This window comes from Atta colombica, unplaced genomic scaffold (genome assembly GCF_001594045.1).
Source record: "Atta colombica isolate Treedump-2 unplaced genomic scaffold, Acol1.0 scaffold282, whole genome shotgun sequence".
NCBI lineage: Eukaryota > Metazoa > Arthropoda > Insecta > Hymenoptera > Formicidae > Atta > Atta colombica.
This window is the reverse complement of record NW_017259384.1, coordinates 65,448-88,439: the sequence shown is the minus strand read 5'-3', so window position 1 is coordinate 88,439 and position 22,992 is coordinate 65,448. Positions and strand designations below refer to the sequence as shown.

At 30.7% G+C, this 22,992-nt stretch overlaps 4 protein-coding genes across 8 annotated transcripts in view; 2 read left to right on the top strand and 2 right to left on the bottom strand.

The window, feature by feature from the left end:
• Positions 1–5,165, bottom strand: part of LOC108689945 (C2 domain-containing protein 5) — an 8,985-nt gene extending 3,820 nt beyond the window's left edge. For both annotated transcript variants that reach the window (XM_018196941.1, XM_018196942.1), the window contains exons 1-6: positions 5,068–5,165; positions 4,172–4,563; positions 3,946–4,086; positions 3,522–3,738; positions 3,241–3,366; positions 307–2,513 (exon numbers count right to left, since the gene is read on the bottom strand). In XM_018196941.1, coding sequence (XP_018052430.1) covers positions 307–2,513; positions 3,241–3,366; positions 3,522–3,738; positions 3,946–4,086; positions 4,172–4,535 — 3,055 coding nt within the window. In that variant the 5' untranslated portion in view covers positions 4,536–4,563; positions 5,068–5,165. The remainder of the gene's footprint in view (positions 1–306; positions 2,514–3,240; positions 3,367–3,521; positions 3,739–3,945; positions 4,087–4,171; positions 4,564–5,067) is intronic.
• Positions 5,166–5,312: 147 nt separating this feature from the next.
• Positions 5,313–9,454, top strand: LOC108689942 (dnaJ homolog subfamily C member 11). The gene is made up of 8 exons (XM_018196934.1): positions 5,313–5,462; positions 5,856–5,985; positions 6,243–6,486; positions 6,654–6,973; positions 7,100–7,307; positions 7,387–7,945; positions 8,376–8,505; positions 8,578–9,454. The coding sequence occupies exons 1-8, from the start codon at positions 5,391–5,393 to the stop codon at positions 8,598–8,600; spliced, it is 1,686 nt and encodes a 561-aa protein (XP_018052423.1). The 5' UTR covers positions 5,313–5,390; the 3' UTR covers positions 8,601–9,454.
• An 83-nt stretch (positions 9,455–9,537) lies between these two features.
• LOC108689944 (uncharacterized protein C1orf50 homolog) lies at positions 9,538–11,589 on the bottom strand. Of its 3 annotated transcripts, none has more exons than XM_018196937.1 (4): positions 10,555–10,686; positions 10,146–10,258; positions 9,829–10,047; positions 9,538–9,766 (listed from the first exon to the last, which is right to left on the bottom strand). In XM_018196937.1, exons 1-4 carry the CDS (start codon positions 10,607–10,609, stop codon positions 9,578–9,580), a joined length of 576 nt encoding a protein of 191 aa, XP_018052426.1. In that variant the 5' UTR covers positions 10,610–10,686; the 3' UTR covers positions 9,538–9,577. The 3 variants fall into 3 exon arrangements, with proteins under 3 accessions (XP_018052426.1, XP_018052427.1, XP_018052428.1); XM_018196938.1 differs by having other exon boundaries at positions 10,146–10,255; positions 10,555–10,673; XM_018196939.1 differs by lacking the exon at positions 10,555–10,686 and adding an exon at positions 11,567–11,589 and having other exon boundaries at positions 9,539–9,766.
• Positions 11,234–13,707, top strand: LOC108689943 (40S ribosomal protein S7-like). 2 transcript variants are annotated; one of them, XM_018196935.1, is made up of 5 exons: positions 11,234–11,335; positions 11,681–11,851; positions 12,533–12,714; positions 13,333–13,483; positions 13,582–13,707. In XM_018196935.1, the coding sequence occupies exons 1-5, from the start codon at positions 11,234–11,236 to the stop codon at positions 13,657–13,659; spliced, it is 684 nt and encodes a 227-aa protein (XP_018052424.1). In that variant the 3' UTR covers positions 13,660–13,707. The 2 variants fall into 2 exon arrangements, with proteins under 2 accessions (XP_018052424.1, XP_018052425.1); XM_018196936.1 differs by lacking the exon at positions 11,234–11,335 and adding an exon at positions 11,457–11,478.
• Positions 13,708–22,992: the final 9,285 nt, after the last annotated feature.

The window sequence follows — 22,992 nt, the reverse complement described above, 5'->3', positions numbered from 1 at the left end:
ATTTCATTTATAAACTACAATTTTTGTTTTTTATAAAACAAAAATTAAAATAGAGAGAAATTAAAAGAAACAAATTTTTAATTGTCATTGCCAAGAGAGTTATCTGAGACGAATGTATAAACTTTTCATCCTTTTCTCTCCTTTTTTAATCAAATCTTTATAACTAAAGTTCTAAAAAAAAAAAAAAAGAAAGAAATATTTTAATTTTGAACGTGCAATAATTGTAGTGTAATTTCTATTTTTCTTCTTATTCTAAATCGTAGTAAATTTATCTCATTCGTTACTGAGAAGAATAATTCAATATACCTTTAGGAGTAACGCTCAGATCGGAATCACTCGATCTCCGGTGAAGCGGCACGTTGGCGAGCGTTCTAGTCGCCGGTGACTGGGACATTTTCGGAGCCATCGTGGCAACAGCCGGAAGCGGACAGGATGGACTGACCGACGTCTCATCTTGTTGCCTAAGATCGGGAGAAGGATGGGACACACGCGAGTTGTAAGTTATATTAGCATTGTTAGTGGGCATAGCGCAATCAATATGACATGATGTTTTTTCTAGATTACAGATGCAACTAACAGACACCGCGGATATCGCGTCGGGTTTCCTGCGGCCATTCCTCAGTGATTTTCCCGAGGTTCCGGATGAACCGTCATGCGGACGGTGAAATATAGGAGATGGAGATGTGCGCGTGCGATCGGTTAAACTAACGAGAGAAGAGCCGCAGGAATGAGAGGTGACATAGGGAATCGGATGCTGACCTGAGGAAAGACGTTCAGGAATTGAGCGAACGCGAGGAACGTGAAGAACATTCTTCTTGTGACATCTGTGCGACGAACATCTCCTTGTAGATGCGCTATGGGAAGGAAACTTATCGAACGAATTCCTCGACTTTCTTGAGTCCTTGCGGAAAATCTTCTCGAGTTTTCTCTTCTTGCTCCTCAACGATACATTTCTTTTGCTGTGACACGTGGGTACCATCATCTTTGTATCAATCAGCTTGATCAAATCACGCATGCTTCTCCGTCTCTCGATGGTCGCCATCGCGCAACCTTCTTTGTTCGATAAGCTAGTCCATGTTGTTACATATGGTAAATTGATCGCCAGATCATTCTTCTCCTTGTCTGCGTTTATACATTCTTCCGATTCTTCAGTGCAAGAAGGAGACTTAAGTCGCGCCGATAAATCTTGTTCATGTTTCATCAAATAAACATGATGTGTCTCGGAAATTGATGATCTAGATATAACATTGCTATGCCTCTTATCATTCTCTATTTTTAAATTTTTTTTATGCTCGTTTTCAGAAGTGTCGGATACTTGTCTTAAGTTATCGGTCTCTTGATTATCAGATGAATGAGATAATTCTGAAGTAAAGATATTGGCCTCAGTTAAAACATATGAATTTATAATATCAGACTGACTTTCGCTATTCGAGAACCCAGACGAATCCGAATCTATTCTGTCTTGAGTGTCCACGATGATTATGGGGATTGTATCATTTTGTATGTCTTCCGTGCTCGCTAAGTTTAGACTTGATAGTGAACGATTCATCGATTCCATCTGCAGAGTAGAATCCGTGCAGCTTTCCGCGCTGGAGTGCGTGATGGGAATTCTCTCCTGGAGGCTCGACGAGTCCTCCGCTTTGTCGGAGTCTCTGTCAATTGAGTATCTCGAATCCTCCAAGATATTGTAACTCGTGGTGTCCTCCGATAATTCGTCATCTGTAGAATTACTGTCATCGAAGGAGGACGTCTCCGTTTCATCGATTAAGGACGCGACATCTTGTTTCTGTTCTTCGCTCTGGATGTTACTATCCACATAAGGATTTTGTGTACAACATGTTTCTTTTTTTATCTCTTCGTTAAGTTGTTCTTCGCTGGGAAAAACTGAAATAGGATCAGTATTTTTTATATTTTCTAGAGGCATATTATGTATAGATCCAATTAGTAACGCGGCCATTATCCCACCCGTCTTGGTATCTTTGAGGCTTCTATCCTTCTCGGGATTCATGGCGAACGAGTTGATCGTATTGGTTTCAGAATCGGATTTCGCGGCAGAGTGATTCTCTTCGCCGACCGAGTCAAATTTGCTACGCAGGTGTTTAATTTGCTTGGAGAGACGATCTTTTGGCGATTCTTTCTTCGTGTCCTCCGACATTAACATAGTACGTATAGATCTCATCGTTTCATCGATTAAACTCCGACTAATTTCCGGAGATGGAGTAACATCTGAACTATTGGACGTGGTTATCCTTAAACTCACCATGCTCGACGTATTGGATCGTAAAAAGGGAATACGCTTGACATGTTTCCTTCGCGCTTCAGCAAAATATCCAGGAGCCTTTATAGCGCGTTCCAGGCGCGTTAGAGACGACGTGGACTGCATGTAAAACGGGAGATTCCTGTTTCTACGAATGGGATACGAAGCGGGAATTGAAAAGGGGATGAACGGCGCGCTGTTGTCAGAATAACGTTCCGTCCGCGCTATCGTGCGTGAAGAAAGCGCAAATGCGATCCTATGCAAACGCATGAGGGTAGGGAACAAGAAGAAAAGTATTAATTAATTCGTATACCTAAAAAAGTATCATATAATTAAAAACAATAAGATGGACGATTTAATTCAAGTGATCTGGAAACATTATAATTTAGACGCTATTTTATGAAGAATAAACAGTATAATAGATTCTTCTTTAAAAATTGAACATAAAATCAAATGCTTTAAAGAAATTGTAAAACGTAAAGCTAATTCTATTACGTAAAAAAGATTAGATCAAATTAGTAGATATGGAATTAAGAAAATATTTCAATGTCAATTGACTGCCAATTCAGATATCAACGTTTTATTAACGATGATAAGCAATTTGATTTGATCTATTCGTAATATCGAAGTAACGAGAACCTAAATGAAAGATAATCAACATTTAATTGCAGATAAAATTAATTCCAATAAATTCGGATCGTCCATATTTATTTGCCGCACATTATTTTCAACCACAGTAATAGAACGTTTCAGCCATAAAATAACTATATTTTCTTGTACGAAATTCTCGAAATAGCTTGTTTGCGAGTGCCAACTTTAGCGTAGATTATGTGAGTTAGCGACACCTATTTAATTGGCTCGTACGATGCCAGACAGAATTGCGCGATAATTTATCATTTATCATTTATGATCGAATGCGCAATTATATTTGAACAAGGACTGCCCGACTAATTCATAACTGGATATGTAATAAAAGTACTTACTCCTCGATATTAATGCTATCACAAGGAAAACCGAGAACATCGTGCAGTTTTACAAGCGTTACTGCAGTGCCTATACCTCTGGCAACGATACCAGATTCGCCTTCCAAATCGAAGTTTTGCAGATATCTAATGCCAAATATCGAATTATAAAATAAAATAGTATATTTTTATAGATATTTTACAGATAAAATGTCTTAAACCAATTTAATTTTTAACGAATTTGAATGTTATGATGAAATAATAAAAATAATTGAAAGTTTTTCTAAAAAAATAAAATTTACCCAATCACAGCATTTCCACCAAGATCCAGTGCTTTTAATCCAATTTTTCTTTGGACCTCTCCGCTCAATTTAAAAAATAGAGTCTGCCGTGCCTCGTTTGATGCTCTAGGTGTTCTTATTTTATCAATCCATTTGTATTCCGGATCGTCACTAACTACAAGTTCTTCAACAAATCCATGTATCATTTGAGCATGATATCCATATGGTATATTAGGTGCTAAAATGTATTTAAAATATTTATTGCAGATTTCAAAACATTTCTTATAGTAAACTTATATACATAACATAAATATTAAATTTGGAAAGCTAACAATCAATAAAAAATGAATTATGAAATTAAGTATATTATATAAAATGAAGTACCCTACATAACATTTATTTTTCTCTTAAAATTATCACTGTCTGCAAAAATTAAATTATTTACAGTAAAAAAATTGTACTCCACAGGACGACTGTCTGAACTTATTGAAATCAGAGAACAGCTCTACTTTAATGATAATATTAACTTCACCACGTATGCCATGCATTGTATCATATACAGGTATCCATCCAGTCATAACTGACCCTATAAAAAATATACAAAGCAAAGAGAAAACATTTGAAAAATATACAAAATATATAAGTGTATTTCTTATAATTATACATATCACCTTGAGAACCAGCAGTGTTCATAGCTGCTTCCAGGGTCCAAATATTTTTTACAGAAGGCAGTACACCAGGTAACAACAATGGATTCAGATTTATGTAAACTTTGCCTATCGCATCGTTAGCAGAATATGTGTCATGGTCCATTAATCTGATTTGCAATGGTTCGTCTTGCAACTCTGCATCGTCAACTTCAAATCTATACCATTCCGAGTTCCATTGCGGATTCAGGGACTTTCGGCACACGTCTGTCTTGTAAGTTATATTGCCAAATTTCAATTCTACGTAAGCGTCTGTCGTGTCGCCGGAACGGTCCATCACTGGCAGATTGCGACCTGCCAGTATCTTTACCTTTATTTTTCCAGGCATCGTGTTACTTTGATTCTCAACAAGCAATCTATCCATAAAATAGATTTCACACGTTTACTTATCTGTGCATCATGTTAAGGTAATGTAATTATAATTATTCAGTTTATATGAATCATTTATGATTGGGTCATCTAAATTGAATAATTATTTACATTAATATAAAAAGAATATATTTATAATATTCAAATAATATAGAAATTATAATTTACAGATAAATTTATAATCAAATTTTTATAAACATATTATATTAAATATATTAAATATATCTACAAATGTATATATATATATATATATATATAGCTTCTATATTTCTTTGCACCAAGTAGTACGTTACACTTATACTACTTATTTAACAGACAACTTTCACACTTTTACTAATTCTACTTATACACCTTATAAGGCTGAATAAAAACTTAAAAAAATGCTCTCAAAGTAGATGTTTTTTATTCGTGAAATATGAAATCCGATACATGGCAAAACCAAGGAAAATTCATCGCTAATTTCGCTAGCAACACTAGCAATGTTCACTCACCATGTCCCGTATTTAACCCAGCAATGACACTTCGCGAGTGATTTAATAACGAATCGCTTGTCTACGGATAATCACATCTTCCCAATTTTTCTCGCTCGACAATGTTCGACGATTAACCTCCCGATCTCTCTCGCTCCGAGTCCCTCCAATTTCGAACAGCGAGCTCCATCTAGTAGAATCCAGGGGAACCGCACATCCTACCGGCCCGTGTTGTCCCCTCTGCACGATAACCTATAAAAAGCTGGGAAAGAAACGGTGAGAAGCGGGTCGCTCGAGCTTACTGGAGATCTGTCGGCGCGCGTGCGAAATTCGCGGTTTTTAAAATGGACGACGAGACCGACCAGGAGACTACGATCGAGGACGACTACTATACGTTCCTGAACATCTCGAGAAACGTGAGAACGCCTCGATGATCTGTTCCGTATGCAATTCGCCCGGTTTTCCAAGGGAATAGAAATCTCGTACATCTTCCACGTGACACCTTCGTCTTCAGCACGCTGACGTAACGATACTCTAGAGAATTCGTTTCCTTGCGACCGACACGAGGAATTGCGGATAAATTAATTGGAAAACGCGACGTCGATACTGCCTCACTCATTCTTAACATATTATTTATCTTGCAACACAATTTTTGGTTGCAGAACGCAAATCCGTTTGATCTTTGCATTACAAACGAGTGGATGTCATTTTAAATCCGTCCCTTTTTAGCTTTTCTTTCATAAAAGTTATCTTTTATTTATGATGTAATCGTATGGTCTCTGTTGTAATGATTGCATTCAATGTTCTAGGCTAGTCCTGAAGATATTAGCAATGCATATCGCAGACTTAGTAGACTCTATCATCCAGACAAGCATGTGGATCCAACGCTTAAAAAAGAAGCTGAAGTTCTTTTTAATCGCACAAAGAAAGCTTATGAAGGTATATTACAATATATTTAATACATGCATATTTATATCAGAAGAATATTGATTTAGAATTTATTTCATATAACTGATATCTTGCAATTATTTTTGTTATTCTTTTATCATTACTATATAGTATTATAAAATAAAATATTTAATTGCCTTCTTTATTTATTTGCAATATGAATTCTTAGATCATTGAAATTATATGTATATTATATTAGTTTATTTGTTTAAATATGAATCTTGAATGTAAAATGCTTGGTATTGTAGTGTTGAACGATCCACATCAAAGGGCGATTTACGACTCACTGGGAATCCGTGGATTAGAGACAGAGGGATGGGAAATAGTACAGCGTACAAAAACGCCTCAAGAGATTCGCGAAGAATACGAAAGGCTGGCGAGGGAGAGAGAGGAGAGACGACTGCAGCAGCACACCAATCCCAAAGGCACTGTAACAGTAAACATCAATGCCACTGATCTTTTCAGTAAATACGATGAAGATTACAGCGATGGGTAAGATCGATCAGTCTAAATTAACAATTACAATTAAAACATTAATAGTATTATGATAAAACACAGTAAAGAGATTGTTTAATAATGAAATTTTATTATTAAGCAGTATTATTAAATTTTAACAAATTAATAATTATAAATCCTTGATTAAAAAGTTATGGATCTAGTTTCAGCAATGGACTGTTTTCATGCATCGAAGTTAGCGGGATGTCATTTGCACAATCTATTGAAGCGCCTTTGACCCTGAGAGACACCGTAACTATGTCCGGTCAACTAGGAACTCAAAACGGTACGGGTTCCGGGTCCATCAATATCTCAGCGAAAAGGCTAGTATCTTCAAAGGGTTGGGTCGAAGTCGAGGTCGGAGCTGGCAACGGTCCAACGTTCTCCCTCAAAGCATTTCGCACGTTAACGAAACGATTGTTTTGTGACGGTGCAACAATACTGCAGTTTACGTCGCATGGCGTGAAAGCTGGCTACGTTGGGAGTATGTTTACTTGCGATTTTTGTAATATAAAAGTAACCATATAATTCTTGATCTTTTATATTATTCACATATTTATTTTGTTTTATGTAAGGAAGGATATCTTGAACAAAATTGTTATATTTATAGCTCTTGCGATGCAATTGGATAAACACATGGTGGGATACCTTACGTACAGAGCTGGCATTCAAGACGCCATGAGCACAATGATTGTAAGAGACACGTCTCAATCGTACACGGCATTTTCTATACATTTCGGACTTCTACATTCTTTCGTCAGCCTTAACTATACTTACAAAATGGAAGAGAAGCAACTTAAGCTTCGTGGTAGTGTCAAGTTAGTACTGTCAACGTTTCTTTATCCCGTTATCAGCAAATTTAATAATTATGTATAATTTGTTCTATATAATTTATAGAGCTGGAACATTTGGTGCATTTCTCGAATACGGCGCGGAAAAGAAGGTCTCCAAGCATAGCTCGGTCTCGGCAGCTGTACGCATCGGCGTTCCAACTGGCGTCACGTTAAAACTTAGATTGAGTCGCGCCTCGCAGGCGTACACGTTCCCTATCCATCTATGTGACGAAGTTCTTCCAGCTCCGATCTTTTATGCCACTGTAGCACCTATAATCACTTGGACGATCATTAAGAAGCTCATAATCGATCCCGTCGTGAAAGAGCGAACAGAGCGCGAGAAGGAGAAACAGAAAGAGATGAACAAGTCCAGAATGTTGGAGAAACAAAGGGAAGCCAAAGCGGCTACTGAACTAATGAAGGAAACCGTCAGCAGGATAAGAGCCGAGGAGGAATCCAAGAAAGGATTAATCATTACCAAAGCGTTGTATGGTCGATTCGTTTATCCACAAGATCGAGTTGCCACGGACGAAAGCGGACACAGAGACGAAATGATAGACGTAACGATTCCTTTGCAATGTTTAGTCAAGGATTCCAAACTAATCCTTCATAAGGCATCTAAGGTGCGCTCTTATAAACTCATCTCTTAAGTCAAAAGTTTTTATTTCATTTAAATCTTATTTCTTATTTTATATTTCAAAATCTTCTATGTCTATATTATAACTACAAAAATATACTTGACGGGAGACGCTACTGCATCTCCTGATATATATAAAATTTGACATTTTATTTTACATAAATAAGATTTAATATGTAAAGAGGATCTCCTATAATTAAGATAATAAGCTGTAAGTAAAAATCAAAAGTAATCGACTATGACTGATTAATCTCTAGCTAACTAATATTTATTTTTTCCAAAATTACAATTACCTCATTTCATTCTGTCACCGATTGTTAAAGCTTTAATCTCTGTAATTTCTTATAAACCAAAGTATATAAAGTGAAAATTGAATTGAATATTTGTAAATCATATGAAATCGTATGTTGTTATAGAGCCAACTACCTGGATTTTATGATCCATGTGTGGGAGAAGATAAGCAACTTTTGGTACAGTATCTCTTCCATACTCATACGCATGAATGCGTTATACAAGATGATGCACCTCTTAGGATACCAGTCTCATGTAAGAGTTCGCTTGTCTGTTACAAATAAATTTGTATTTAATGATTTGTCGATATATTATTTGTTGTTTCAGCACACAAAGTGAATACTACTTGACATACAGATTCAACATCGAAATCAAAAACCAGTCGTCGCAGTTCCCGTCATTGATTGACGTGTTACTTTGGTATAGATTTGTTCATTTTTAGAGGTTTAATTTTACATAAAAGGCAAAACATTAAATGTTGATCCTTTAAACTTTGTACATTAATGTCGTTTCTTCAGTAAAATGGTATTTTATTATTTGAAAATAATTATAAAAATATTTTAAATATGTTACATTTCACAGAAGTTTTGCGAAAAAAGTGTTCTATAGAAAAAAAATAGATCTTCTCTTACATAAATATTCAGCTGTATTCACGAACCTTTTAATCATGAGCTGCACTGAGATGTACTCATTTTGATCATTGAAGTCGTATTCCAAATATTTTAGAGTAAAAGTCAACCTGAACACAAATCTATTTACTGCCTTTAGAAATGTAATGATATACATACATACCACATAAAATAGAAAACATATTATAAATCCAAAAATCATATTGATCTTTTAATAGTCTTCTAAAGATCATTATGAATAAAAAATAACAATCAGCCATAGAATTATATTACATATGCATATTATTACATATTGAGAAAAACATTTGTTAATTAATTGCACAACATCGGATTACATCGGAGTTAAAAATATTAGCGTACGATTTATTCTTGTACAAAATAGATCGTTTTGACGATAATGTGTACATAATTATATACATAACTTCAAAAAATTATGTATATAATTTCTAATCATATAAAACAGATATCTATATAATCTATTCTATATACCTGCAGAAATATATTTGTATGTATATATATTTACAAATAGAGAGACTATAAATAGCTCGACATTATATCATGAAATAAATTTGCTCGTTGAATTATAACAAAGATCCTTAATCAGATTGAAATAATTTAGTTGCCAATTTTTCTTTCTAGTATGTTATTTTTCTAGTTTGCATTTTTCATTACTTAACAATATAAATTTATTAATTACGTTACATGCTAGTACTTAACATGACAGATTGTAAAAAAGTGTTCGCAGTTGTATCGGAAGGTAAGAATTTTCCGATCAATTTCAATTCATCATTCTTCGCCTGTAGTTGAGACAGTGGGGTCCAGGAGCGATCTTGTTCTAATCTAAACGAACCCATATAATTCTGTGAAGGAGCCGAACTACCCCATTCCTACAGATACAATAAGAAAAGTTAGATTTTACAAAAATACTTAATGATACAAAGATATTTACTTCTGGGGTAAGCATGGAAAAATAACGCTGTCCTGATTCTCGTTGATACAAATGATAGATGTGACCAGGTTGTTTCACGAAATTGCAAGATACATGATGCAACTTAGCGTTCCGTTCCGCTTCCAACAAAATACCCTCAGCCTGTCTTTGCAAAAATCTAATCTGTTCTGTGATCACTTGTAATTTGTTACATGCATTAGCTCTTACACAGTTATCTGCCTATATAAAAAGAAATAAATTAGTAAATATACAAAACTATTATAATTAAATTATAAATAATTTAATTATAAATATTACACAGATATCATATATTATACCTTTTCAATTTCCGTAACCAGTGCCATTAAATCCTGCTTACTTGATTTTGCTACAGCGGCTGGATCAACTAATGATATGCCTTGTGGCATAATATTTCTTTCCACTAATGCTACTTTAATAAAAAAATAATAATTATAAATAAATATTATTACACTGAGAAGAAATATAGTTGTAGTAACTAGTACAATGCTAAAATTTAAATACTTGCAACTAGTTTTAAAAAGTAATACGAACCAAAGTAATATCAAATATTATAAAAATATAGTATTCAGTACTATTTTAGTTCTTATTACTTCGTAAAACTAGTTGCAAATACTTAAATTATTAGAGTTAATTTAGGAGTTGTCAAAACTATATTTTTCTCAGAGTGTACATTCAAACTTGTCATTCATTTATCACAGATTATACCTGTATTTGGAAAATCATGCAGACTATTTGCTGCATCCGTGTTGCTGTTATCCATTATATGTACAATTAAGTATAATTACACAACAAATTACTAGATAACATTGATTACATAATGTCCAGTGATAATGTACAGTGATTAAATAAATAATACAAATTTTTTAATGTTTAAAAATTCAAAGATTTAAACATACAATAAAATAATTCTCGCCTCATTTTTGGAACAGACTAGAAAAACATAACACTATTCATTAAGAGACTATACAAAATCGTAGAATTATATTGAATTTAGAGAAACATTTGAAATTCAATAAAAAAGAATTTCGCAAAGCAACACTAACACACGAAAATAGATATTTCTTTCGTAATTAGAACAAAGCGTATCTGAAATTCAGATGAACGGTCGCATTAGAAAATCTCTTACGCGAGATTCTCGTATGTTGATTGGCTGTCAGAATAAGATTTTAAATATGCAGTCCGAAAAATAGTCCTCTCTCCAAAATAATTCTGAAGTCTTTCATTTATTACATAAACTTTTCTAATGAAGAATAGCAGGAAAAAAGAAAAAGTAAAAGAGGCAGAAGATAAAAAGTAGTAAAAATTAAGAATAAAGAAGCAGAGAGTACACATTTGTAGAGTGGGTTTTAAGGCTTGGCGCGAAAGGAATCGACATGGCCAGTCGATGTCAATACCAGCGACTCGTGAACTGGAAAGACACATAAAGGTTCATTCTAGCTATCTTTTTATCCCAGCCTCTTTTTCATGTGATAGCCAGGTGGACAAGGTGGGCATTTTCGAGCATTTAGCTTTGCGGCCTTTTATTATGTATAACGCTGTATGAAATTCTGTGTCGCACGACGCCAGAAAGTTCGTGACAGTCCCTGATACGTGAAGCGATTGATATCTTTCCCAGATCGCGCGTCGAAGGCATGATTACGACGGATTTCGTCGGTTTTCCGCAATCCTCGCGTTTACTATAATGCTACGCTGTCGCGCTATCGACTATTATTCTTACGTCAGGAGTTGTTAATGCTGGAGTTGTTGCTGTCATCCGACGTCCTGACGAATGTCTTGCGCGGGTATCGGGTGTTACTTGTAAACAATGTCCTAACCTCGAAATTTCTTTCAGATGTTCACGGCTAATGCAAAGATAATTAAGAGCGGTGGCTCGGAGCCCGACCAATTTGAGGCGAGCATCTCCAATGCTCTTCTGGAATTGGAGATGAACAGCGACTTGAAGTCGCATTTAAGGGAACTTTACATCACCAAGGCGAAGGAACTAGAAACAAATAATAAGAAGGTGAATTTCAATTCCTTATGTTCGTACAGCATGAATCATTCCAGCTATAGGTCTGTTTTTTATTCCTACTAGATTGCATTAGAACTCTTGCTTTTATCACAGGCTTGTCCAATTTGAACTCCCGAGCTAAAACGCAAAGCCATCGATGCAAAAAGATTCAATGTGGGTAAGATTTTGAAGACTGTAAAATGTTGATAAGCATCTAAGTGATGCTAGTCAACAGTTTATAATTCTTAAGATCTTTGATTGAATTTTTTTACATCAATGGCTTTGCATTTTGGCTCTGGAGTTCAAATTGGACAGGCCTGTTTTATCAAATATAAATATATATCTATCTCAATTTTTTTAATTAATTAATTAAACCTCAAAAGAATATACTAATTTAAATAGCCACAGGAAACAGACTAATGCTTATATTCATAGTAAAGCTTATATTTAATTCCTTCCTTAAATTTATCTTTAAATATTGTATGAATTATTTTATTGGCTACTAAACATCTAGAGATAAATTTAAGGAAATTTTAAATGTAAAGTCTGATTATAAATATAAGCATAAATATTGCAATAACATTATAAACATTGCAGCAATATTACAGCAAGCTTCTGTGCTGTATGTTAATGTGTATTTTTCTGTTTAATACCCTTGAAGAAAAACTATTGAATTGCTTGTATTTTTTACAGTCGATTATCATATATGTACCGATGCCAAAACTGAAGGCTTTCCAAAAGATTCAAACAAGGTTAGTACGCGAGCTGGAGAAGAAGTTCTCTGGCAAGCATGTAATGTTCGTCGGCGAACGTAAAATCTTACCGAAGCCGACGAGAAAGACACGTACAAAGAACAAGCAAAAACGTCCTAGAAGGTAAGAAAATGAAAATGTAATATTTGTTTTTATATAATTTGACAAGTGTAATTTAATTATAAGTCTGTTTTTTATCCGTTTTTATCAATATAGATTTATTTATCTTTTGAATGAGCTTTGATCTTGATGATCTTTAATCTTCATTCAATTTACTCTTTATCTTTTTTAATTCTTAGAATTAGAAAAAGATAAAGGGTTAATTGAATCGAGATTAAAACTACATTGATAAAAATGGACATTAGTTGAATTTTTTGTACAGTTTATCTTTCTTTTTTCTTTTTACGATTTGAGAGGAAAAAAAGAGAAAATTTTTTTTCTCAAGAAGTTCAGTTAAAGAAAATAGATTTTGGCCTTATTCTTTTTTTGCTGAATCATGGCACTTTTTGTATGATTTATTTTAAATGAAAAAAACTGTACCGTGTAAGAAGTCCAAAGAGAACAAGCCATAATTATTGTATGTGTCCACAGTTATTGTATTATTATTATTATTTATTATATTATTATTATTGCAGTATTATTATTATTTTATTTATTTGTAAAAACTGATTATTTTAATATTCAATACATGCACTATCTCGAATTCTGATTAACGTTATATAATCTATGTTTATATTTTAGTCGTACGTTAACTTCGGTATATGACGCTTTGTTGGAGGATATTGTTTATCCTGTAGAGATTGTGGGTAAACGAATTCGAGTAAAACTCGATGGCTCACAAGTTATCAAAGTTCATTTGGACAAAAATGAACAAACGAATATTGAACATAAGGTACATTTATTGAGTTTTTCTGCCCATTTTCTATACAGAATATACTTTATTCATTTAATATTATAATGTGATTCAAATTTTAATTCATCTTTTGACAGGTCGATACTTTCGCTTCGGTATATAAACAACTGACTGGACGAGACGTAACATTCGAATTTCCCGAATCTTATGTATGATTTATTAAATATTAAAACATTTGAAACAACGTATTATTTGTTACATTTATATTGATTTTTGTATCATTTTACATTTCCCTATTCCTTGTTCAAAATAATTATTTACTATTTGAAAATTTGCCGAAAAATTTTTTTATTGCAGTTTAGGATTTAAAAGAGACAAAGAATAAAAATCGTGAATGTATCAAGTAATATCGAATTAAAATATATTTTTTATTTTATAATTTCATTTTTAGTTATAATTAAATATCTTAATATTAATATATATGTCTTTCATTTGTAACAAAAATAATTCTAGTAATTTATAAAAGTATCATTATTTATTGCTATTAATTATTAATTATCCATAGAAGAATTCTGAATATCATTTTTATTATCAAATAAAAACGAATAGTGTGCGAAAAAAGTATAATTTTGTTCGATTATTTTTAATTTAATTATCGAAACATGAGTTAACATTTTTTTTCTGTATATATTTAATAACGTTAAATGTAAAAAAATCAAATCCAAAAAAAAAATTTGCGATTCGTTATTACTTGTAGTTATTTACAGATAATTGTTGATTTCTTTCTTTATAATGATTTACAAAATAATATCTTTTCCATCTATTTCAAATTTGATGTGATACTTATAATATTTTTTTATTTATTATTTCCGAAAAATAAAACTTTTTGTTATCACATATATGAAATAAAAATAGATTGATTGAATCTTCTTCCTTTAACTCTTTCTAATTATATACTTTTTCTGGGATCAAAATGATCTCAAAGTTCATTTAACCGACTGCCATATTCACAAGTTACGTCCTATGAAGTAAAAAAAATGATTGATTAAAGGGGTCATTTTAATCATGAAGGATTAAATTATAATTTAATTTTGATATTTATTGAAATATAATAAAAAATCTATGTAGATATAAGAAACAAATTTGGACGCTAAAAAAAAATTAATATTATTAAACGTATAAATAGAGTATAAGTTTGAACACTTTCGAAATAAAATTCTGTTCTCTTTATTTAATTTAATTTTTGAAATAACTATCCATCCAATCGGGAAATATTCTTAAAAATATTAACTTTTTACACAATAATAGAAATAAATATTTTTTTTTTTCTGAACATCGGCTTAATCCTTTGCATCTCGATAATAAAATAAAACCAAAAGTTGTACAAAAATCAAAATAACATCAAAATGAAAAAATAATCATTTTTAAAAAGTCAAGATGACCTCATTCAATAACTTAATTAAACGATAATGTAACTTTTCCATTATATATGTGACTTTTTTATGATTTTTGGAATGTGAATCGTTTTGTTTGGAATAATATCTGGAAAAATTTTTCACATCCCAGCAAACAAGAATAGATAAAATGGATTGAAATTTTTTTCTATCCGAGTGAGTATTTTAAATAGCGAATATTTTTTTTGGATTTAATTGGATTCAATTGGATTCAATTAGATGCAATTGGATTGAAAAATTGCATTTCCTATTCAAAATTTTGAATTGAACAGTATTCACAATGTGTGTGTTGTGTACAGAAAAAGCTAATATTATTTTTAAATTGAAATGCATCATATAATTATATAAAATTATATAATCATATGTTGTATATGAATAAATATGCTCCTATCCCAGCAAATGAGAACAGATTGAAATGAATTGATATGGATTGAGATTTTCAGAAATATTGATTCATGAATGTTTTTGAAAATGAATGCTTTTCAATTCTTTTAATGCGTACTTTAAAATCATAACTAGATTGGATGGGATTCGAGCTGACACTAATTTAATATTCGGAAAAAAAAAACATTTATATTTAAGGATTACAAATTTTATTTTATTAAGACATTTATAATAATTATACCTGAAATTAACTACTTCAAATTGATATTAAAAAACCTTAGTGGGATTTGAAAGGATCTCTGCATATGATTCTACAGTAGTACGGAACTCTATTCGTATATATAATATACGCAAGTGCGATTCCGCACATGATTGTAGAATCGGATAAAATATCTATCTGCATCTGTATATAAAGATGACCTACTTTATCCATTTCTGACGTTAAATACGGGCATTATATCTGTTTCTGACTGTAATTGCATACACACCTTATCGCATACGTAAATGCAAATATGTTCTTATCCGCATGTGACTGTAGAATTGTATATCTAACTGCATATCCCAGACAGCACAGAATATTTATGATAAATATTTTATTAATATTCATTTTTTTAAATGTTATACAGATATTTCATACATATTTCATACATATTTTGTATACAGCTTTATTCCAAATATTATTAAAATATAGACTAAATATAATATAATAATGTAACGTTTTATGTAATATTTCATGTAATATTTTTTTATTCAATATTTTCAATATTTTCAATATTTTGCTGCAGCGCTTTCGTCGTAATCGCTCCCAGCAAACGAGAATGAATTGAAATGAATTGAAATGGATTCAGATTTTCAGAAATATTGATTCACGAATGTTAAAATGAATGCTTTTTAATTCTGAATACATTTTTATTCATCATTTATCATCACTTATAGGAATTGCATGGAGCATATCTCTATATTTTCAATCTAAAAATAATATTAATTTTTTCTGTGCATTGTGAATACTGTTCAATTCAAAATCTTGAATAGGAAATGCAGTTTTTCAATCCAATTGCATCCAATTGAATCTAATTAAATCCAATTGAATCCAATTAAATCCAAAAAAAGTATTCGCTATTTAAACTACGCATTCGGATGGAAAAAAATTTCAATCCATTTTAATCCATTCTTGTTTGTTGAGCTGTTGACGTTGGTTGCTTCTGAAATTACAATAATCAACGATTACATATTACAATTATATAGGGTGAATCATTTATAATCGAAGACAAATATATCGAAAAATATGGAAGATAAAGAAAAATGTTTCAGACAAAAGTTACATGGTTTAAAGGTGAATATAAAATGGTAACATTGGTTTGATCTTAGATAGTCGTTTGAAAGTTATCTTCAATGTCTTAAATAGAAACTCTCATTTTTCATTAAGTACTTTTCGAGTTATAAGGTTCGAATGTTATAGTACCGCCGATCAAGGTCATTGGAGATTGTTCCTCTTATTTTCATTTTTCAGTGCTTCCATATTTTTTGAGATATTTGCCTGGTTCGATTAAAATGACTCACCGTGTATAAATATAGTTCACAAAAAAACAATGTTAAAAGTGCTTTTGTGTATATAGAGAGGACTAAACTGAATCGAAAAGTCCTCTACCATTTTGCAATTTTTGCAATAGTTAACGAGATATTAATTACTAAATATTGCCGATTGGTTTTTAATAATTTTTTATTCAAATACTATCAACTTTACAGAAAAATGACAAGAGACAAAAATTATTTATCTTCTTCTCATAGAGCTCTAAAAATTTTTTCAGAATTTTTTATCAACTTTTCAGTACTGCATTTTTTTAACAACTATTTTTACCAACATAAAAAAATACGATACTAAAAAATTATGAAAAAATTCTCAGAACTTTATGAGAAAAAAATAAGCAATTTTTCTCTTCTGTAAAGTTGATAATATTTGACATTTTACAAAATTATTGAATACCAATATTCAGTAATTTGTAGTAATTAATATCTTATTAACTATATGTGTCAAGCAATTGAAAAGCATCCAGTATTACTTTACCGATATCTTCTTGTGTATCTGCGAAAGAAACGTCAATACTGTTACAATCATCATTGTTTGCTTCTGAAACAATGGTAATGCACAAAAAATTTTGAAAATATAACAGTATACTATTAAAAAGTGAAAAGTGAAAGTATTATTACTGACTTCGATGTTACATCCAGCAAACGAGAATGGATTAAAATGGATTGAAAATTTTTTTCTATTCGAATTTTAAATACTTTTTTTGAATTTAATTAGATCCAATTGGATTGAAAAACTGCATTCCTATTCAAAATTTTGAATTGAATAGTATTCACAATGTGTGTGTTGTGCACAGAAAAAGCTAATATTATTTTTAGATTGAAAAGCATAGAGAAAGCATATGCTCCATGCAATTCCTATAAATGAATAAAAATGCAAGATTGAAAAGTATTTATTTTAACATTCGTGAATCAATATTTCTGAAAATCTGAATCCATTTCAATTCATTTCAATCCATTCTCGTTTGCTGGGCACTTGGGATTATCAGCAACAATATTTACTGTTTTTCATTAATAATACGCTATTTCATTTTCGTAAATTACTGATTTTTTGCAAATTTTCTTTTAGAAAATAGTAATCTCTAAAGATGAATCAGTGTATTAACACTCCAGCAAATGAGAATGGAAGGATTGAAATGAATTGAAATATGGATTTTCAGATTTCCAAAAATATTGATTCACGAATGATTCACGAATTAAATTCACGAATTAAAATGAATGCTTTTTAATCCTGAATGCATTTTTATTCGTTTATAGGAATTGCATGGTGTATCTCTATGCTTTTCAATCTAAAAATAATATTAGCTTTTTCTGTGCATTGTGACTATTCAATTCAAAATTTTGAATAGGAAAAGCAGTTTTTTAATCCAATTGAATCTAATTGAATCCAATTAAATAAAAAAAAAGTAAAAATTCGCTATTTAAAGTACACATTCGAATAAAAAAAAAAAATTTCAATTCATTTTAATCCATTCTCGTTTGCTGGGACTTTCTCCTCTCTTTCTCTCTCTCTCCTTCCCTCCCCTCCCCTTCTCCCCCTCTCTCTTTTTCCCTCCTTTCTCTCCCTTCCTATACAGGATGTTCAGTGTAAAAGTCCGCATGACTTTTCGAACACTTTCGACAGTTTAAAAAAAAAGTTGAATGTTGAACATTTATTTGTTTCTTACAGGCTATAACATGCAATAAAAAAAAATTAAAAAATTTCAAAATCTTAAATTTTTTAAATGGCACCATACAATTTTTTTTCCATAATATTGTAAGGGTCTTCAAAACGAATTCAAATTATTACCGTAATGTCATCTTTATTAATGTAACTTGATTTTATTGCATATTTTATTAAATAAGTACATAATATACATGTATCATAAATATCCATTAGCAAAGAATACTATTATAAGCAAATCAATAAAGAAAAACTGTAACTTATATGTGTATATATGTTTATGTTCTATATCTAGTCAGAAGTTATAAGCGTTGCTGTTATAAATAATGATGCAAATTTGATATTAAATATCAATAAAATCAATAAAACATTAATAAAAATGACATTTTAGTAGTAATTTGAATTCGTCTTGAAGACGAATTTTTTTATAAACATTTTAATATTTTTTATTGCATGTTATAGCCTGTATGAAACAGATAAATATTCACCTTTCAACTTTTTTTTTTTAAACTGTCGGAAGTATCTGAAAAGTCATGCAGACCGTTACTCTGAACACTCTGTATAATAAAATCGATCAATTTGTTAATAAGAGCAAGCTAAAGTATTACACAGCATGCATCAATTTCTAACATCTATACAAATAATATACAAAAGGCATATACAATATGCAATAAGACTGTTTAAGACAATAATATGAAATATGAAAAAATACCTTTCACTGTCTTCTTCTCAAGCTTGTTTCGATTAAGTTCGCTAATTTTTTTGCTGATGTAAAGCGATACCTTACGACTCTCTATCCGTGCATCATATTCCGTGTATTTTTGATTATTAATTAACCAATATCGGTAGATATCTGTAAGAAAATTGATTACGCATAAAGCAAATAAATAATGAAAGAAATTGAAACAATAAATTATTTTTTTAAATAAATTCATACCTTGAATGGCAAGAACTTTCGTTTCGTCCAGTTTTTTTTTCGGTTCTCGATTTTTATACTTGTTGCTAGTATTGCCGCTTATACTTGAAGCTTGTAAAACCTTATGTCCGAAGACTGCAAGTGCAAGATTCTTAACAACCATCATATGAGATTTCGTACAAATGGCAGACTCATAAGTCACCTTTGGCAGCCATACATTTCTTCCCAAATGTATCTGTAACTTATAATGAATATTAGTAGAAACAAACTACATATTAGTAATCAGATTTTGTTAGATTTTTACAAATAAATATATCATATTCTAACTTACAATATTATCAGCTTTTCTTATAAAACCTACGGGGTCAGTGTTTTTTCCCTCAAGACTTGTAGCATTTTCAATCTCATCGGCGCAAGCTGTAAATATATGTAAATATATCATTATTTAAAAAAATGTAATATATGGGTTTTTTTACATTACATTCCGGGAGAAAATAGTTAGATTTTGTAATAATTTAGCTAGATATAGACACAGATAGAAGTCGTAACGTATAGAACTTGGACGGAAATATACCATAGGAATTCTCAGACGCGGTTACAGGTAGAAACGGATGAGAATCATTGCGTATAAAGCACGAACAGAAATGATTAGGATTTTCAAACGCGATTGCAGATAGATGCAGACAGAAATCGTAACGAATAGAACACAGACAGAAACCGTTATTATTATTAGCATATGTATTTGCAGATAGATACTGAAATAAAAATTGCTGCGTATAAAACACGCATGAATACTGTTAATTTCTATACGTAATTGTTTTTAAATGCAGTCATAATAAGAATACGATAGGATGCCGACAGATTCTAATAGACGCATTCTCTTTAAGGCGATAATGTTTTATCCGCAGCTGTCAGTATTGGCAGTTGAAGCAGTTTTACAGTCAGAAACAAATACTAATTGGCATTAATAATTTTGTATTACAAACAAAACTGACTGCTGTTAGTTAGAAATCAACAGACATCCTATCCTAAACTAAACTAATCTGTCTGCATAATTTTTACCCAGGGCTGTATTTGAACAAATAAATACACACACACATATACACAAACGCATGCATACATGCACGCACGCACGCTCGCACGCACGCACGCACGCACGCACGCACGCACGCACACACACACACACACACATATATATATATATATATATATTGTATATAATATATACACTATATATACATATAATACTTTATATAAATAACACATTAAAAATATAAATTTTGTAAAATTTATATTTTTAATGTGCTATTTATATAATATAAAGTGTATTTTATGAAAATATAATTAGAATATCAGCACATCAAAAATAGATATTCTTCCAAAATTATAAAATTTGTATCACATATACTTTATTTAACAATAAAAAACATACTTACATACATATATACAGTTACGAAATTAATTATCCATACATCATTACATTGATGATTTGTTTAAACAATTATCATATTAAAAATTGTGGTTTTATGCATGCATTACGGCATATTAATAATTCATATTTATATTTGGATGACTATTAGTTATGAAATTAATGTTGTTACACTAGTTTGAAAAATAGTCTGAAGAAATTATTTATATAAAAATTCACAGACAATTAATTTTGTAACTGTGTATATATTATTAAGGAAGTGTGTGTGTGTATATATATATATATATATATATATGCATATAAAAAAAAAATGAAATAGCAATATTTCAGCTGGTGTATGTTCTACTCAATATAAACAAAGTAACCCTAATTATAATCTAAACTTTATAACTTTATAACTTTATAACTTTTTATATATTTAATTTTACATTCTTAATAAAAAGAATTTCAAATAAATGTAAAAAGGCAAAAACTAATCAAATTTAAGAAATATAATTTAAAAAATCAGTTGTTATAATGCGATAGTATTTATCCTTAAAAATAGAATATTACTAGAAATAGAAGAGATTGAGGTTGAAAGTAATAGGGATAGATAAGTTGTAACATATATAAAAAAAATGTTATAATATAAACAAAATATAAAAACATAAAAGAGAGATAGAATTTTGTAATATAAATAATTACTAACTTTTATCTCTTTCTTACATTTTTATATTTTGTTTATAACATTCTTTTATATAGATGTTATATTAAATTGTATTTTTTTAACCCTAGTTTCTCCTACTTATTCTAAAAATAAATATAATTTAATATATTATAGGATCGTATATGTGTGATACACAACTATATGAATACAAACTATAGAAATCAAAGCTTTAAACGGTTTAGCTGGATCTTGTATGTAGTTTTATGTATGTAGTTCTCAAAAACGCGTTTCAAGACCGAAAATTTTGGCACGCGTTTTTGGAAACTACGTATGTAGTATATAAATTCACACAAGAATCATACAAGCATTTAAGATCCAGCTAGACCGTTTAAGGCTTTGATAAATATAATTTTTTTAGACTTTAAATAAAACAGTTTTTTCATTAAATTCAAAAAAAATTGGAAAAATTTTAAGCACCCGTCATTTTTTGGTTATTTGTGGAGATCAACCATCGTATAATTTTCGAATGCACTTCTGTTACATCGCATGATGGGATCTTTTTGATAATAGCACCTAAAAAAAAGAATGATTTAAAGTTACTAATGTATATTATCAAAGATAAAGTTCAATGAAATTCGAAATTTACATTCAATTGCTGTAAGAATGTTTGTGTCTTGAAGCTTTAGTTTTACAGATCCTGAATCAGAATAATTAATAATCTTAGCCAGTGAGTTTGAAAATATTTTTCCCAGGAATTTTCCTACAAGTACTTTTTCTTTGCTCTTTCGAATCGGCATCAATAGCATTAAGTAGTCAATCTGAAATATATAATTGTTATTAATTCTTTTATATTTTTTATAGTTACATACTTCAATTATTTACTAATAAATAAAATTAGCAAAAATGACCAATACAATAATAAAAATAAAAAAGATTGTACCGTAAGGAAAAAATTATCATCAATTTTGAGAAACTCCTCAAATTCATGAAAAGCCTCTTCATCCTTGAGAGGTAAGGCAGACAAACCTATCGGTTTAATAAATGCTGGATCTTTAAGATCTAATTTTCTATACACTTTTAAAAGTGACATGTTCACATGATCTAATGTTTCCGTTATTTCCTCCTTCAGCTGTATTACAACTTTTAACAGAGTGTTACAATTTCCACATTTGTTTTCTACGAAAAGTTCCAAATAATATATAATAAATGTATTAAATTAAGAAAATTTAGGCTTTACAAAAGTAACACGTTACTGTTACTAAAAAATTAATGAGTCATTATTACTTTAGTTTTGTTACCTTTTTCTTAACATTAATAGATTATATACAAATTTTTGTAAATATAAATAGAAAATATAGAATTCTGTCTTCTAGTAAAGCAATAATGTTCAAAAGCGCTTTCTTAACTTTGGAGGCGTTGCTGTACTAGATATCGTTACTTATAAGGAAATATAACGTCGTTACCAATTT

Bases quoted from the DNA above. Each gene is read 5' to 3' on its own strand.
- LOC108689942 (XM_018196934.1), top strand. From the start codon at position 5,391: ATGGACGACGAGACCGACCAGGAGACTACGATCGAGGACGACTACTAT. The intron at 7,308-7,386 runs GTTAGTACTGTC...TATAATTTATAG, and splicing joins AAGCTTCGTGGTAGTGTCAA to AGCTGGAACATTTGGTGCAT. The intron at 7,946-8,375 runs GTGCGCTCTTAT...ATGTTGTTATAG, and splicing joins TCCTTCATAAGGCATCTAAG to AGCCAACTACCTGGATTTTA.
- LOC108689944 (XM_018196937.1), bottom strand. From the start codon at position 10,609: ATGGATAACAGCAACACGGATGCAGCAAATAGTCTGCATGATTTTCCA. The intron at 10,259-10,554 runs GTATAATCTGTG...TTTTTATTAAAG, and splicing joins GCATGATTTTCCAAATACAG to TAGCATTAGTGGAAAGAAAT. The intron at 9,767-9,828 runs GTAAATATCTTT...TTGTATCTGTAG, and splicing joins TTTCCATGCTTACCCCAGAA to GAATGGGGTAGTTCGGCTCC.
- LOC108689943 (XM_018196935.1), top strand. From the start codon at position 11,234: ATGTCAATACCAGCGACTCGTGAACTGGAAAGACACATAAAGGTTCAT. The intron at 11,336-11,680 runs GTGGGCATTTTC...AATTTCTTTCAG, and splicing joins GTGATAGCCAGGTGGACAAG to ATGTTCACGGCTAATGCAAA. The intron at 12,715-13,332 runs GTAAGAAAATGA...TTTATATTTTAG, and splicing joins AAGCAAAAACGTCCTAGAAG to TCGTACGTTAACTTCGGTAT.